At 40.7% G+C, this 17,258-nt stretch overlaps 1 protein-coding gene across 1 annotated transcript in view; it reads right to left on the reverse strand.

Annotated features, from left to right (window-relative positions):
* The window catches only part of LOC138288222 (sodium-coupled monocarboxylate transporter 1-like), a 237,024-nt gene that overhangs the window by 43,329 nt on the left and 176,437 nt on the right, over positions 1-17,258 (reverse strand). The window contains exons 9-10 of the mRNA XM_069229605.1: positions 14,577-14,689; positions 3,992-4,059 (exon numbers count right to left, since the gene is read on the reverse strand). Coding sequence (XP_069085706.1) covers positions 3,992-4,059; positions 14,577-14,689 — 181 coding nt within the window. The remainder of the gene's footprint in view (positions 1-3,991; positions 4,060-14,576; positions 14,690-17,258) is intronic.

A 17,258-nucleotide genomic window follows, 5' to 3' on the forward strand; every position in this document is an offset into this window, starting at 1 on the left:
AGCTTGTAATCCCTTCAGCTAGTTAGAGATGACCTTCATAAATAGGTCAAACTAACATAACTGTTCACCGTGTCAATTGTCCAAGCCCTATTAGACTGTTTGATTTTTCGCTTTCATTTAGTGATTTTCCTTGCCAACACTACTTTCCGTAGACTTCAAGGTTCACTCTCATCCACATTGATTTTGAGGGGAAAAGAGAAGGATCACAATTAAAGTGAAATCAGTACAACCAGATAGGGGAGAACATGTAAAAAAAACACACAGTACACTGCATTCTTGCAAACATTACTGAAAGTCCCTTCTTTTGCTGAACTTGTTTTTACTGGAAATCAGACTCGGTGCACTTTACTCCTGCTAACCAGTGGTAAAATGCTTGTACTCTCAGCTATAAACATGTTAGAACTGGCATACCTCTAATTGGTGTATTATATTTACTTGTAAGGCCCTGGCAGAAAGTACTACACGTACACAGGGACTGCAAATTAAATGCAGCCTGTGTGTACAGTTTTAAACTGCAATTCCTACCTGGCAAAACAAACCTTTTGACTGGCCTAAACCTTCCTTTTAAATTCTTATACGTCACCCCTAAGGTGCACCTTAATAGTGCATAGAGCAGGGTGCTTGGTATTTAGAACGTAGAACATGCATATTTATTGTTTTACACATCCTGGCAGTGAAAAAGCCCCAAAGCTGTTTTTCACTGTGACAAGACAGGCCCTTCAACATATGAAGTTCCAATTTCAGTTTGAGAATAGCTAGAAAATGGATCAAGGACTCATTATATAGTAATTTAAAAATCCAACTTAATGGTCAAGTTAGATTACACATTACTATTTTGGAAATTACATTTTTAGAAAGATTTCATTTTTCTGCCTAAAACCACATGTTTTCCTGCCAGTATCTAGCTGATGGCTCCCCTGTGGTGACATATGTATTGCTCCAAGGCAAGTGACAAAGGGCTCTCTGCATTGGATGGGTGACTCCTCTCTTGACAGGAAGGCCTGAGGCAGCTGTGCCCAGCCCCTTCCTGAGCTTCAAAGGATGCTTACTTGTCATTGGCAGATGAAGGTCACATCTAGGCCTGCCTTCCCTTTGTCTCTCTAGTCATGCTGGCACCAAACCATGAGGGAGTAGAAGAACTGACTAGAACTGGTTTAGGGAGTTAAAAAGGGTCGCTGGCACTAGGCATAAAAGAGAACTCCACATAACTGTCCTAAGAACACCCCTGGACCTGCAAGAATGGACCTGCTTGCCTTGAACCCAGGACTCCAGAGGTGACTCCAAGGGTCAGCTGGCTCACCTCCTGTTTGAACTACAGGGACACAATAAGCTTCCAATGGCCCTTACCCTGCACCTGCTGACCAGTACCAACTGGACCTGCCCTGGACTCTGCTAATGGCCTCAGTTGATGGGAGTCCTAACCTCCAGGTAGCACCCCTAGGTCATTGACCTTTGGCTGGTGTTATAATGTACTCCTCCTGTCCCCCGAACTGCAAGTAATGGAACTTAGAAACTTTTTACCAATTTTGTGGCTGGAGAAGCAACAGAGACTGGGATTGCCATGTAAGCTGCAGCTGTTTGCATCAAATTGCTGGTTCCTGATCACGGACTCAGAACTTTGTCAAGATCCACACTGGGACCCCCAGCTACCACAGACCACCATTGCCACGCTTAAGGTTTAGCTGGCAGCTTACTCCGCTGCTGACACGCTTACAAACTTTTTTTCTCCATAAAAGTTTGCAAGTGTTAAAGTTAACTTTCCCCTGGGACATATCTACTCCTTATATCAGACCAGCAATCCATCACAGTTGGCCTTAACTTTTGGCTTTGACCCAGTGACCAGGAAAACATGGCTACAGCTTTGTTCTTTCTGGTGCTTTTTTTAATTCAAACTTCTAAAATTCATATCTCTGGTTCTACTATTGGATTTGTGTTGTTTTAGTGTCATTATATGTCATTATATTCATTTAAATCTTGCCTAATTTTCTAAATTGGTTTGAGATTTTTATTTTGTTTTACTTATTACTGTTTGGGTACTTTATGCATTAACTCTACGTGAAGCCTGACTGCTTTGTGCCAAGCTACCAGAGGGATATGCACAGGTTAATTTAGTTATTTTAGTGGTTCATCTGAAACACAATTTTGATTATTATTTGAGGTGGGTTCTGACCCTCCCTCAACTAATACTCCAATTTCTTACAGCAAAGATTCAGATTACAGGAGCTAGAGAACCCACTGTCTAATCCAACATTGATTCAGTCCTTTAGGCTCTGGACTGCCTCTGTAGAGGGCATTTTAACACGTGATTGAGTATCTTCAGCAAGCTGGTGGTGAGAGATACCGTTGCCCAACACTAGATCATTAGTGGCTCACAAATATGTGAAATAGTGTCAGTAACTGGGTCAAGGCAATAATGCCTGTGAGGAGGCCAATTCTGGTGGCACCCAACTGTAGAGAGATTTACTGAAGAGAAAGGAGGAAAACCTGATGATTAGAATGTCAATCCCTCTGAGTAATGAAAGGATGGAAAGGTGGACCTTATGACTGATCATGTGAAAACGACACAGAGAAACCAATGTATTTTTCATGAACATTTTAAAGCTGTATTTTTTAATAAGCATATATGTGCATGCTTCTGGGCATTATGTGAAACTAGCATTGAAGCTTAGGAGGCACAAATATTTATACTAAAAAGAAAAGTGGGCAAGAGTGAACACTGTTGCACCACTCAAAAAGATGTGACCTGAGGTAATAGAAAGTACCCCTGACAAGAAAAGTGATATGGACTAATTTTCCATATATGCCATTCCTCTAAGACGATCCTGCCAAATAATGTTGTTGGTAGCATTGCAGGCCACCATCAGGTTGACTATCATCAGCAGCAATGCAACTAGTGGTGATGTAACCTGCATCAAACGGCAGGAAGAACATGCCATGGCTGTCACCGAAAGGCATGGCGCCAGATGTATGAAGAAGGCCTTTTGCGAATCGGACATAGCGATTTTTAAGAAAACGCTATTTCTGATTCGCAAAATGCAATGTATCACATTTGCGATTCGGTAATAGCGATTTCTTAAACATCGCAAATGCTATTACCGAATCGCAAATTGTGCTACCGGCCCCATTCGCACCTATGGGCCTGTCGGCCCATCATTGCGAATATTTTGTCTGTCCCAAATTGCGAATTCCTAACTGGAATTTGCAATTTTGGAAAATGCAAAGTACAGGGTGCTGGGGGCCTTAGGCCTCCTCTGCTGCACCCCAAAATATTTTTTTACAACATGTAAGGTGCACACATGCCAAAAGGGCATGTGTGCTTTACATGTAAATTTTAAAAATGCATTTTTAAAATTTGCACATGGTTACCACCAAGTTAAACTTGGTGGTAAATAGCCACTCCTTAATGCCCAATTCGCATTAAGGAATTGCTTCTTACATTTGCTTTAGAAATCGCAAAAAAGGATTCCTTATTTGCGATTTCTTATTTAGAGAGTCGCAATTTGCGACTCTCTAAACAGGGTCACAATTTTAAGGAATCACTATTTTAGCGATTCCTTAAAATTGCTTTCAGAATGCCTTTGATACATTCTGAAATGGCTTTTTGCATTCGCAAACGGGCATTCGCGCCGTTTGCGAATGCAAAAAGCTTTCATACATCTGGCCCATAATCTGCTGTGCCACCTGTATTTGGGCTTCAATGTGGCTAGCAAGGATTCAATGCCATATTAAGGCTGGTTCCTAGGGAAGTAATTATCATTTCATGTGCAAGTGGGGAATGTTCCGGTCCAGACTGCATCATCAGTGTCATTTTAAACTGTGAAGAGTGGGGGTTACTGGTTGGACGTAATTGCTCCAGCACACCCTTGTGATGAGCTGAACCCTATTGCTGCACAGTTGTTCTGCTGAAGCTCGCCATACAAATTAAACAAAGTACTAAGATCCCTCTGAAAAGTATCATTAAGGAATGTTTTCACAAGTTTAAAACACCAACCTGAATCACACTCCCCATGAATGATGCCACAGCAGACATAGCAATGCACACTGCGCCAAAAAGTAGACCTAAATGGAAATAAATTATACATTAGCTTTTTTAATCTATAGAGCTATAGAGCTGTGTTTTATCTAATTGGTAGCAACGGAAATATCTTGTATTTTATTTTACATTATGCAGCAATGCACCCTTTAGTTACATGATACAACAGTTTACATGTTCGTGGGATGGACAGTGATTTTCTTTCATTGCATTTATTTATTTATGCATTTAGAGAGAGCACTACTATTCAAAAAGAGCGCCCTGTTGCTAATATAGTACCTTGAAGTGAACCAGTAAGGCGGAGAAAGGGAAGGGCCTCACTGGCAACCCAATGGAGCGCACTTAAATGACTGGCTGTAGAAGAGCGTGAGGGGAGGTTCAACAGACACCTAGCCGCAGTGCTTTGAAGACGTCCCCACCTAGTAAGCCAGAACATCAGGAGGCCTAGCTATAAAGAGTTAGAGTAATCAAAACTAGAGGGGATATTAGTTTGAATATTTTGAATTCATTCATTGAATCAATCATCTTTCGACAATCCACCGGAAGAAGCGGAACAACCTTATGCAGCATTCTGATATAACTAATTTGGCAATGGTTTATACTGGTGCATGAACCTTGACAAACAATGCATTATTTCGCTGAATCTTAATGTACCTATGTTACAAATGCAACAAATTGTTTATAGAAACTGACCTCTGTGTGCAGTTACTGAGTGTCATATAAGAAAGAATAAAGCAATTGTAGAAATGTTCCTGAGACAAATCCTTATTATAAACAAAGGGGGCAGGAACTACTCCTTCTCTAAAGCTGTAATTTCTATCTGTAGTTACCCTGGTCTTTAATAGCATTAGTCCTGTGCATGGATGTATTTCAACAAAATGCCAGGGGCCATGCGAGAGATGTCGCATAACCTTTGACCCACACAGCTTTCAGAGGGTTGTCCCCTTTCCCTGTTCAGGAGCAAGGATAAGAGGGAGGTAAGAAAACAAGACAATTACCCTGTTGACCTTCTATTTCTCCTTCTGCCTTCAGGACCGAGACGGCACCGTGAAAAGGAAATGTCATGACAAAAATTATAGAGCTTTGTTTACGGTGGCCCGTTGTAATCTCGTTAGTACATCAGCAAACGGAGTTCAGAGATGCCAGTAAATCGGTTTTAGAGACTTGTGGGGAATTCCCATCAAGCGGAAAGAGCTGTGTTTACCTCTTAACAGTTACAACCCGCAGCTTTCACAAAAGCAGTAGAACGTCGCTGACAGAGTTGTAGTATTTCCGAAAAAACATAAACCTACATGCAAATCACTACAGTTCGCAAGTGTGTACCCCACTGAGGGAATACAGCGGAGCTTGCTGACCCACCACAAAATAAAATTCGGTAAATTTTGAGTGTGACTCAGAGAAGTATGTACAAAACCTTCAGTGGAATTAAAAGCAAGTGCGTCCCCTACATGTTAATTGTTCATATCCGAAAACCTGATTAAATTGTTAATACCCGGGAAGGAAAAAAGTTACCCAACTGCTGTACCAGTCCCCACTGGTACCTGCTAGCCACGATAATCAGGGAATATTGCTAATAAATTGTTGGTGGTGTGCCTCCGCCTCGTGGGATTCGAAGGATTTAATTAAACAAGGGATAGTGTAAGTATATCAGCCACTGTCCTAATCCAGAAATTTAAGTGAAAACCCGCATTTCATGTCTCACCGCCCTCATGTTTCTCGCAAATTACATAATGGAATGGAGAAGCTTACTTACAGAAAATGGGTTTTAAATCAGGCCACTAAGTCATTGGTCCAACAGAGTGCCATTCACCTATTGGTTCACTTCATCAAACAAAATACATACAATAGGGCATTTGCTCAACCTTCGTCAGCCATCAGCCTCGTGGTAAATGTTCGACCCAGCCCACTGGAGAGCCATAACTGTGCTGCCATCTTGGAAATATATTCTTCATAGTCTATCTTCCAAGATGAGTTATATTACCAGCCGATGCAAACCTATTTTTTTTTTTACATTACAAACATATTCCCACCAGGTTTAGGCACCTGAATTTCACATATTGTTTTATAAATTATTCTATCATATTCCAGCATATGCTTGAAAAAAAAGCACCAGTTTGTTTTAAGGGTAGGTGGACTGAGGTAATAACAATACACTGAGCTGATAATTCCCCATTACTGTCACAAGACAGAAACCACAAAATGGGAAACAGACACAATGATCGCCTGGAGGTCCACAAAAACAGCATGTGTTCCGTGCGTAATCTAGGAAAAGCAGTTGTCTATTTTAAACCAGAAAACACTGCTAGACCCCAAGGGGTAGGACCTGAATCCTGAATGGCTTATCTAATTACGAATGGTGAGCAAGTTTTTCTTAATATCACTAAGTTGCATAGTTGGCTAAAGTGTAATCCTGCATATTTATGTTAACATTTTGCAAGCTTTGTAAAGTGTGAAGTTACTTTTTTTTCTTTAAAAAAAAAAATACAACTTTACTGATCCTTGGCACAGGTGTTGAGTTCAATTCGTGGTGATGATTTAATGGTCATCACTTGGCAACTGTTCCCCTCTGCCTTTTTGGGGCATTCAACAGCTCCACCGCCCACTGCTTGAAGCCTCAGCACATGTCAAAGTCTCCTGCCTGTCACTTGTTCCCCTCCAACCCACAAGATCCTCTTTATGTAGTGGTGTAACAATAGCCCCCGCAGCATCTGTAGTGCAGGGGGGCACTAACTCCAGGGGTGCCCTCCAACACTGTGCACAGGCAGCAGGTCTGAGAGCTCCTGACTGGTTCCGGAGGGTGCCCCCCACTGCATGTACTTTGCAGGGAACCCCCTCAAGATTCATAATGCCACTGCCTTTATGGGCTCCCACCCCTCTCTTCATTGCATCTTCTACCGGGTGCAGAGTAGTGTAGTCACCACTTTCCAGCTGCAGCTTGTCCTACCCTTCGTGGGAAGGGTGGAGTTCGTCCTATGGAAGGAAGTGATTAATGCTGCTAGAAGCAGGCAGGTGTATGTGTGCATGTGTGTTTGCTTGCTTCAGCATTTCAATGGAAAAAGCAAAATAAAGGACTGATTCTCTCACTGATGCCAATTGCACTTTGGAGTCCCCTCTAGCAAGGAACCACATGTCATGATATGGAATGGTAGAGTACTGGCTTTTATACAGCACTTTCTACCCCTGATGAGGCGTTGAAATGCTTTGCTGCTGTGTAGCACACTACTTCTTTGGATTCTCACACCATTAGAAACTACTTGATACTTTGTCATGCATAAAGAAATGCAGTTTGTTATGATGTTTATTACACAGTTGTCCTGTAGTTTCTCAAAATTAATCATGCAATTTGTTATGCAGTTTTTCACATGTGTATATTACGAACTGCCATGCAATGGAATTTATATGGTTGTTATAAGCTTTCAAATATACCCGAGGCACACTGTCATGTAACATATCCTAAAGTTCAGAGCTAATGATTCATGTGGACATGCAAGCTATAGTTCATACTATGGTGTAATTGGGTGTACAGGTCATCATGCAGTTGGACATGTTATTCAATGGCTGTTACAGAAGAATTGTATTGCATTTCAATTATGGCATATATTTTTCTAACATAGCAAGTACCATTATTTGATGTCATCCATTTGGTTCTGCTGCTGCTGATCATATTGAATCTGACTATTTCAGCCATGTCTGGTGTTGCTCCTTGGGTATGTCTTCATGGAAGCTTGAGCTTAAAAAATTCTTTGAATCCTCTTCCATCCTAAGGGCTTGATGATTATGGAGGGGCTGAAGCATGTGATTGGCACTGTTCCCACCAATAATGATATAGGTCACTAAGGTTCCTATCAGTAAAGGGTAGTATTGACTTGGTTTAGTGTTCCCATTTCTTGAATTTTACCTAGGGAAGTCCATCTCTTCTCCATGCTCCTGAATTCCAGGTGGTCGTCAATGGCTCTTATACTTGCTGGAAATGGGTTTCATTGTTTTGCAGCTTGCCTGGAGACAGAGGTACCACCTTCAGTCTTCTTCTTGTGAGGTGGTACAATTAGCTTTGGAGCCAGCTTTAATCACAGAGCTTTTTTTCTGAGGATGCATCCTGAGGTTGACCTGTAGGAAACTGGGCCCTTGCCAATGTGGAGGATTTTAAAAAGTACATCTTCAGCTCATAAGGGTGAAGAAAGAGCTTGTAAGGCAGTGGAGATGAATTCCTGCAGGTTTACGTGTAGCAGTTGCCCCACACAGCAGTCTGAATTCTTTGTAGGAGTCTCACAAATGTATTGGGACCCTATCGTACAGTCAACTGCATTATCCAGTTTTGATATAATGAGGAAGTATCTTGACGTTTCACTTGACAGCCCAGAAGCTGGAAAACAATATCCATTGTAACTCCTAAATGTATTACTTCTGTTGATGTTGTTGATGGTATACAATGTTCCTGCGGCTAGGTTATCAAATGGTTCCTTGTTTTGTAGTCTCTTCACATGAGAATCTAAGATTTGGATGCATTGAGTTTAAGTGGTTTGTGAGCATCCATTGTTCAATGGCTCACAGGTGTTCTTGAGCTGTCAAGATTGCTAGGATTTTGGGAATTTCAGGACAGTCGGTGTGTCATCTCCTTGGTTATGGTATGTGAGGTTAAACGATGTGTCAGGTTCTGGTGGTGACCTAAGGTATACGTTGAAGAAGAGGGGGGAATTATTAAGTTTTGAGTTACTGTGGCCTTGATGTATCGTGGGAGAGTGAATTGAAGTACTAGGATAATCCTTGATTTGTCCTTGTGGAAGAAGTAGATCCAATTGAGAATGCTTCCTTCAATGTTTATTTTTTTAGTTCTGTTTACTGGGCAGTGGTGTTCTTCATTATCACAGACCGCAGTCAAGTAGTAGGGCTCAGGCTGAAAATTGACTTTGGTATTGTGATGCATAGAAGAGCTCAGTCAGACTGTTCTCTACAAGGGGCTGGAGTGCCTGTAACAGGACTCTTTTGAGAAAATGAGTTTTGGGCAGCAGACCTTTGCATATCACTCTTCTTTCCATCTGCTCAGTGGGAATTCCAAAATACCATGCACCTCCAGCTCCACATCTCATCAAAGTACCTCCAGCTGTCTGTGAGGTGAGGAAACACCCTCCTCTCTGAATGAGTGTGCTGGTTTGTCACTTCATCTTTTGCTTGGGATTTCACCACAGTTGTTGGACAGGTAATATTTTCCATCCTTTTTAAAGAGCAACAGCAACATTTGTGGTGTCAAGAGATTGGTTTGCAGAAATCATGTTTTTAGTCTTGTTGCAAAAAGTAATTTAACGATGAAATGTACAATTTCTAACATGGTAAATTAGCTCCTCAAATGTACTCTTATGGTAATGTTTTTTCAATAGAGCAGATCATGATAGGTCAGAAATGTTTAGATGATTTCTTTGGTACAGATTCCACATAAATATAATCCTAACTTGGAACAAAATGTTGATACATAATTAGACTGGATAATTTTTCTTGTGCAAATTATTTTTTATTGAGAATTTATACAACATACAACAGAAGTACAGTAGAGGGGGAAGAGATTAAGACATTGCATAGCAGGATATGATGAACAAATAGCAACAAACTCAGTTAATACTGGAGGAGTGGTAACAGAAAGGCATATTATTGCAGTAGTTTCTGGTGTATTTGGAGCTGTGTTGATGTGGAGACTAGATATGATTTTGGAACTGTAGGGTTAAATGTTAGCATTATTGTGAAGTAGGATACCCCAGGGTAGTATTTTGACAGAGGATAGAAGAGAAAGGAGAAAAGGCAGAGAGACTAGAGAAAGAAGGTAAATTATAAAGTGAGAGAACAAGAGAGAGGAAGGTAGAGGAAAGCAGGGAGCATAGCAGGGAACGGGGAATGCAGTTAGGGGAGTGGGCTAGTGAGGGAACCCTTTGGCAGAGGGCTTTCAAGGGCGGGGGAGGGGAGTATAATAGGGAAAATGGGCAAAGGGTGACATCTAAGATTAAGTGATCTTGGAGATGTAAGAGTTTAATTTTAGCCAGATTTTTTGCTTTTGCTTTGAGGGAGTCTTTAAGAAGGAGTTTAGAGAGTTGTCGGCTCACCTGATAAACAAGACCCATTCCCACCATGCCTGGGTAGAGAGTTTGGAGAAGTCTTTCCATTCAGAAAGAATGGCTTTAAGGCCTCTTGATATTAGTATGCTCCATAAAATGTGACACACAGCATCTAGGCATTTGGGATGTTTGGGGGGGAATACTACCTAGCGCTATGGAGGTGAGGTCAGGTGGGCACTCCATCTGAAGGATCTTCAATATGATGAACTCAAGTTCTGACCAGAATTTGTGGGAGTGGGTACAATGGAGTAGCATGTGTGGAAGGTCACCCGTTGGCTCATTGCAACGCCAACATTTGACAGAGTCTGAAAGTCCTAATTTAAATTGTTTGCTAGGGGTTCAGTGGGTCATGTATGTTGTCCATAGTCTACACTGGGCTAGTACTGGTGTGATTTTATTCAATGATGGATTGGTCCAAATGTATGCCCAGTTCAGGGGTTGGTTCTGTGTGGTGTTAATTTTTTTTAAGTGAGATTCCCACTTGAATTGGATAGGATGGGATAGGGAAGAAGTCATGGGTGTTAGTAAGGAATAGATTTTGGAAGCCATATGTCATTGCTTGTCAATAATCTTCAGTGTTAGAGGAAGGTCACGTGTTTTTGGAGGCTTGTGCTTGGTGATTATCGCTTTCATTGAAAAAAATGTATAGAAATCCATTTTGTCAAGATCAAATTTGGATTTGTGATTTGAGAGCGGAATGGGGTCTGAGGAAAAACTTAGGCCACCTGTCAAAAAGGCTGGATTATTTTTAATTACAGAAATAATTTGAATGACAAAATCCACATATCACTGTGCCTGATTCATTTAAATCTACATCTGAATAAATATATACTGCAGACTATTGTATAAACAATAATAGGAACTCTTTCGACATGGGGGGAAGTGGAGCATGAAAGAACATGAGGGAGCGGTTGATTAATCCAAGGCAGGACAATCAGATATGAATGTTTTTGCATCGCACATGTTTTCATGTTATTACGACAGGCACCTCATAGCAGTGCAGAGAAATACAATGTTAGAATTACCCAATTCAATAGTACTAATTGTCAGCAGTAACAGCCTTATTCAGAGTTTGGTGCATGTGGGACCTCCGTCAAAATGGGGTAGATATCGTATCCACAATATAAGGAGGGCACTGATTCCAATTCTATATGTGCCCTAAATTCATTATATTTGCTTGTCTCATAACATCTCACAAGAGAAAGAAAAAGCATGAGCAGGAGAACAAGATATGGGACATCTATTGAGGGCCTGAGTTCTGTTTTATAAAGGAAAGAAAGATGTGCTAGGTCAAATCCTTGCCATTGGAACATCCTCCTAAAACTACGATTTCAGTTATCTACAAAATTAGTCCTGGCAGCAAATCCTGGGAGTGTGGGGCTATTACAAGACAAAGAGGCAGGAAAGAAGGCCACCATTACAGGTGTGATAAAAGGGGTTGGGCATAACTCTAAGGAGTGGCTGTTCACATGATATGTCGAGTAAGAAGTACAACACTCAATAGACCATCATTCCGGTGCAGGCAAAATGGACCAAACAGAAGCATTCCAACACACTCAAGCGTCTGGAGACAGGAGAAAGAAACCAACAACTGTACTGCTGGGAGGGCCACTTTTGTTCAATTAGGAATTCAAAAAAATGTGCATATTTAAAAGACCCTTAGAAGATAGAGTGATACAATCAGATAAAGAAAAAGACGGAAAAAACAACAAGTATGAAGTATAAGAAACACTATATCAAAGGCATTGTCAATTTGAATGAAATTGAGGCAAAACGTGAATTTCGTGAATATTGTAAAATATGTGTTTCTGTGAGAAGTACCACTCTATAGAGCTATGCAGTTTTGTCACCTTAAAACTCTTGGTTAGTACAAACTCAGAATCAAATAACAGACTCATTCTAATGAAAAGAAAATCGGATTAAATATAGCTTGTGGCATACACAATACTTGACAGATGAAATTGTTGTCATAAGAACATAAGGTGGAAATATAGCAGTTACATGCTATAGAAAATACAGAATCCGTCAAAAACCATTGACATGTGTTAAGGTATCAAAATAGAAGAACATGATCGCAAAATATAGGTCAAACATTACAGAAAATTAAGTCATACAAATTTCATTAGACAACGAAGGAGCTAAAAGAAGGAAGGCTCTATACAAGAAGATATGAGCAAAGAACCACAAGAAAATGAAGCACGAGAGTACAGATTGTCCTAATCCCCCAAAAAAAGAAATCCTTTCAGTGTATAGGTCTAGGATTACAGTAGCTTTTTCAGGAAGATAGGACTTTTCCTTTCAAGGCATGAATATCTCGTCCAGAAATCTGCTTTTGCAGCGCCAATTGAGAAATAAAGCTGGAGAGAACCGTCCCGCGGTGGCCAGACGAAAATAAATCAGTGAAATAACATGAGAGTAGCAAGTACCCAGTCTCAGACAGTAGCAACCTGCAAACAGCTATAACATGCAATTTAGGTGTCTAATCTTAAAGCAATCTTGTGGAGAAAATACCTATAAATAACAGAAAATGTATATCTTTCAGTTTGGAAGAAGACTCGGACATCATGTGACAGCGAATGGAATTAATAGCGCAAAGGATATTGCAAACGGATTATAACTAACAGAAAAACACACATCTCTATTTTCCAAAGTAAAAAATAAAAGGAAAAATCTAATGGAGATGTTGCTAAAGCAAATCATAATAAAGAAAATGTATGTACAAATGTAAGTATTTTGAGGATTGAAAAGCATCAACAAAGCAGCAAGTATCCAAACACATGAATTGCATCTTTGTGGTTCTGAGTACCGACGTTATTGTTAAATGGACCTTTCATGGAAACAGTAAAACACACCCCAAACCGGAAATGACATTTATAAATACAACTTAAGTGGAATTCCCTCCAGAAAAGCATGAGAAATTCGAGACAGTTTTGGCACAATTGCAAAAGCCATTTACACATAACACTGAGAGATTGTAATGTAAAACTGGCGTCCCTAGATGTTTGTAGTTATGGCCATCACATTATAATGACCTATGGGATTAAACAGCAAGAGCAACAGAATCCCACATCTATTGCAAATAAAATAAAGGCCTACTCTGGGGACGGGGCGCTGACTGTGCGGATTCCACCCTCAGCTGGCCCAGCTGATATTGGAAAAAATGCTCAATTGAAAACACTAATGACTTCTTTGCGGGGGAGTCGTTTACAAATAAAGCAATATCTGCTTCCCTTGGTGCCCCAGACGCACTCCTCAAAAGGGGAAGCTGGTCACAGGTCACTCTGATCTGATGCGCAAATTGTGATCCTAGGTCAAGGGGGTCTTAAAAGATGCAAGTGGGCTACGAGGAGAGACAACTGCCTCGGATGGTAACTCTCTGGCGTTCTGCCACATTCTGGCTCGCGATGGCCTTTTTGGTAGGCCTGGGGTTTATACTACAGCGAGTGACCTTTATTTTTTGCAAGGCAGAGGTGACAGTGGCAAAGGACCCAGGAAGTGTGTAAATATGGTCCAAAACGCTGGGCAAATTTGACGTGCAAGTATTTTTGTGCTTGTAATGGCTACAGCTAATTTGCACTTGTATACACTTTGCCGCCATTGCTTTGCATGCTTAAAACATTAGCCTGGCAAGGCGTTAATAGAACTGGAACAATTGAAGGTTTTCATAGAGGGCGCTGGACGAATATCGGACTGAAATGGTTAATTTGACTAATTTCTAAATAATCCCTTTATGCTATTTTGGTATTAGTGTTGTAAAACAAACCGTTGCTTTTTTTATTTGTTAAAAATCATATAGCGTCAAATTCAAGTTGGCATTCAGATTATTCAACTTTGGGTCGAACTCTCCGGTATAGCCCTAATGTACAGGCTTTAGGGCATTATCTTGAGATATTTGCATGCTAGTCGGGTAACACTTCCTGTGCTACAGGTGGGGGTGCACAACAAAGAAGATGGGCTGTTCTCTCAATAATACAATACTTTAGACTGTTAGTGAATGTTGCTTTGGAATTCTTGCTAACATGAGACGAGGTTCAGCTAACTCTTTCAGTCTTAAATTGAAAAAGCTAACAAGATGCATGTGCTTTTGCCTAATGTACTAGCTAAGCAATGGCGACTGGATGTGTACAGTGGCAGCACACTTTAAGATGAGTTAAGCAGCAGTAGCAATTGTCGCGAGAGTCACATTCTGATTGACTGGTGAAGCTCTACAATACCATGAGTCCGATGTACAGTAAACAGGACAGTTGAGGCCCTCATTTTTAGAGGCATGCTTATTGGCGCACACAGCCTGTTCACTCTGTATGCCTGCTCTAAACACACATGGAGCTTTTTCCGTTCGAACCAAACTCCGTTTCTGATCATTATTGAGTTACCCACACGTTGCTGATCCACGATATGTGGTCTTCTATGTGAATGTTGTATTATTGTAGTATGTGACTTACTTGTCCCTTTCGCAACCCATGCCAACTTCCGGTCTGTGAGTGAAGGAAAGCAGGGTTTAATGAGATCCTCAATTGTTACAGCAGCTAATGCGTTGATCGTAGAGGACACTGTGCTAGAGACATAATAATCAAATTAGTGGATTTTTAAGAGCAAAGATTCTACTAATCGGTGTAAAAACTATTTTTGAAGAGAACATACGGGGTATACATGTTACGCATCAGAATATGCCTTATGCGGTTTTTTTGCCAGAAAAAAAGGGTATCAATACCTATTAAAGGTAGTGCAGGTGAAGCTTAGTAAACAAACGTTAATAAAGACCTGTTTCTTGTCTGATCTTTTAAAACACATATTTTATTGTCATTTAAACAATTTTGACATTAAAAAGCAGATAACTCTAATCAGAGCAGTTAGACTAGGGTAAAAGCATAAGTGTATTAAAAGTCAGGTTCAAGTTTCAAGTTTAAAATACTTTATTGAGACAATCAAGTCCATCAAAGCAAAAAACAGGGTAGGGTATACTAACAATATTAAAATAGATGCAATGCATAATATGAAAAAAACAGAAGACAGCATAGACAATGCAATCAGTTCATATGTGGTTTAAACCATCTATGTCAAGGTATAAAATAAGAAATACTGCTGTTAGAGCAAATTGAAGATAAAAAGTTGCTAAGAAGCCAGAGGTTGAGCTTAAAGTGCTGGAATCAAAAGTACCACATACTAAAAGTAAAAAAAGTGCAAAGTGGTCGCTGTGGAAATACTATAAAAAGCACCATTACCTGTGCCGGGTGCTGGACAAGGAGAGAAAATTGAGGGACAGGATAGGTCAAATTCAGCACTCGGTCAACCAGCAGCGGTGGAGGAACGTGGCTTGTTACCAAATTGTGTTGACGGAATTCAACTAGCAGCCTTTCTTATCATTAGCAAACATAACCTAGATCTGTACATTCAAAACTCATAAAACACAGTCATACCACAGACGGGTTCCAGGATCATAATTCTAAGACACTGAGGAGTATGAAAGTAAGGCTACATTTCTTAACATTTTATCCACTTTGTCCAGAATTTTATTCACAGCGGAAATTGCTTGGTGGTGAGCATCACTCAGAAGAAAGCCTGTATTGTCCGTGTCTGTTGTTTAACCAGAAAATGACAAAGGAGTCTTCTGGGATCATTGGTTGACACAGGGCAGATACAGAGTAGGCAGGAAGAGACTCCTGAAACAACCCACAGAGATTGCCCTTGTTGCTATATGGGTGGCCAGATCTAATGAGGACAAGCTTCCCATTCGAATAAGGCAGCACTTTGCTTTGTAGTACAAAGAGAATGTATCAGTAATGTATTTTTGCACTCCTCTTTTAACATAGCTCCTCAGTACAAGGTCCACATATTTTCTGCTCCTGAATGTTTGATGATCCAGTTCAAAAGATTCCTTTTGCACTGCTTTGATTGATATTAATTTGAATTGCTGGTGGGGGAGATTTTGGTTACAGAGAGCTGCTGCACCTTTGAGCTCCAAAGCTTCTGAGAGGGCAAGCTTCCTTGGGTTTTGAAGTGCCAAGTTGTTCGCTGATAGCACTTCCAGCCAGAATAGATTTTTCGGTGAGCCTTCTTTTGTGGCACACGCTGAGTGCATATGTTTGAGGAGGCTGGCTCTCTGTGTTACAGGCTGATTAAACAACATGAATCCCAATCTGATCTGGGCTGCAGAGGCGTAATGAGGGAGCTTGAACAGTGATGTATAAACAGCTCTGGTTCTTATTCAAAAAAGTGCTTAATTTCCCTGGGAAAGCTTCCAAGTCATAGCCCAGTATGGGAATGAGTTTGGCCTTCAATATCTTCAACAGTGGTTCGAGGGTGGGTTGTTTTGTTCATTTGATGATGGCTTGAAGGGCGAGTTGTAATGAGGCAGATTTTGGTTTTAATGAATTAAGGTGAATTAACTGACCTCATTTTTCGTCCAGCCAACATCCTAAATATTTGTATTTGGTTGTTGTGACCGAGCGGCTGTTGATTAAACGCCATGTGCCGCTTTTTTTCCTTGTTCGTCTTTTCAAAATTCACCATCATTTTGTTTGCGCTACTGTGCTGGTGTAGGACATCGATCAGCCTTTGAAGCCCCTTTGCTGTTTGGCTTAAAAGGATGACATCATCAGCGTAGAGCAAGGAAGTGAAGGGGGATTCACCAGTTTTAGTGCATCACTGATTACTGAATCTAACGCAGGTACCAGGTCACACCTGAGCAGGTTAAAAAGGGCTTGGACACACCCATGCTTAACACCTTGTTCTATTTTTATCTTGCTGGAGGCTAATGAGCTATTACCTAGTTTTACTCTAGCCCATGTGTCCGAGTAAAGTAATTGAATGCAACAAAAAAGATGATCAGGAATGTCCCGGGCTTTGGGGTTTGACTAGAGCAGCTGGTGGTTGACATGGTTGAAGGCCTTACTGTTATCTACAAAGCAACAGTAAAGAAGCTGTTTTTTCCTCATCTGCTTTTCCACCAACATCTTAATGGCCACTAAGTTGTCGGTAGTACCCAGCATAGGCCTGAAACTGGTTTGATTGAGGGAGATCCGTTTTTCTTTTTTAATTTGCTTGTCTGTTCAGCTCTTCCAGTAATAAGGAGGCAAAGTATTTCGCTTCAACATCCAAGCAGACTATGAGACAATAGCTGTTGG

This window comes from Pleurodeles waltl, chromosome 4_1 (genome assembly GCF_031143425.1).
Source record: "Pleurodeles waltl isolate 20211129_DDA chromosome 4_1, aPleWal1.hap1.20221129, whole genome shotgun sequence".
NCBI classification, from domain to species: domain Eukaryota; kingdom Metazoa; phylum Chordata; class Amphibia; order Caudata; family Salamandridae; genus Pleurodeles; species Pleurodeles waltl.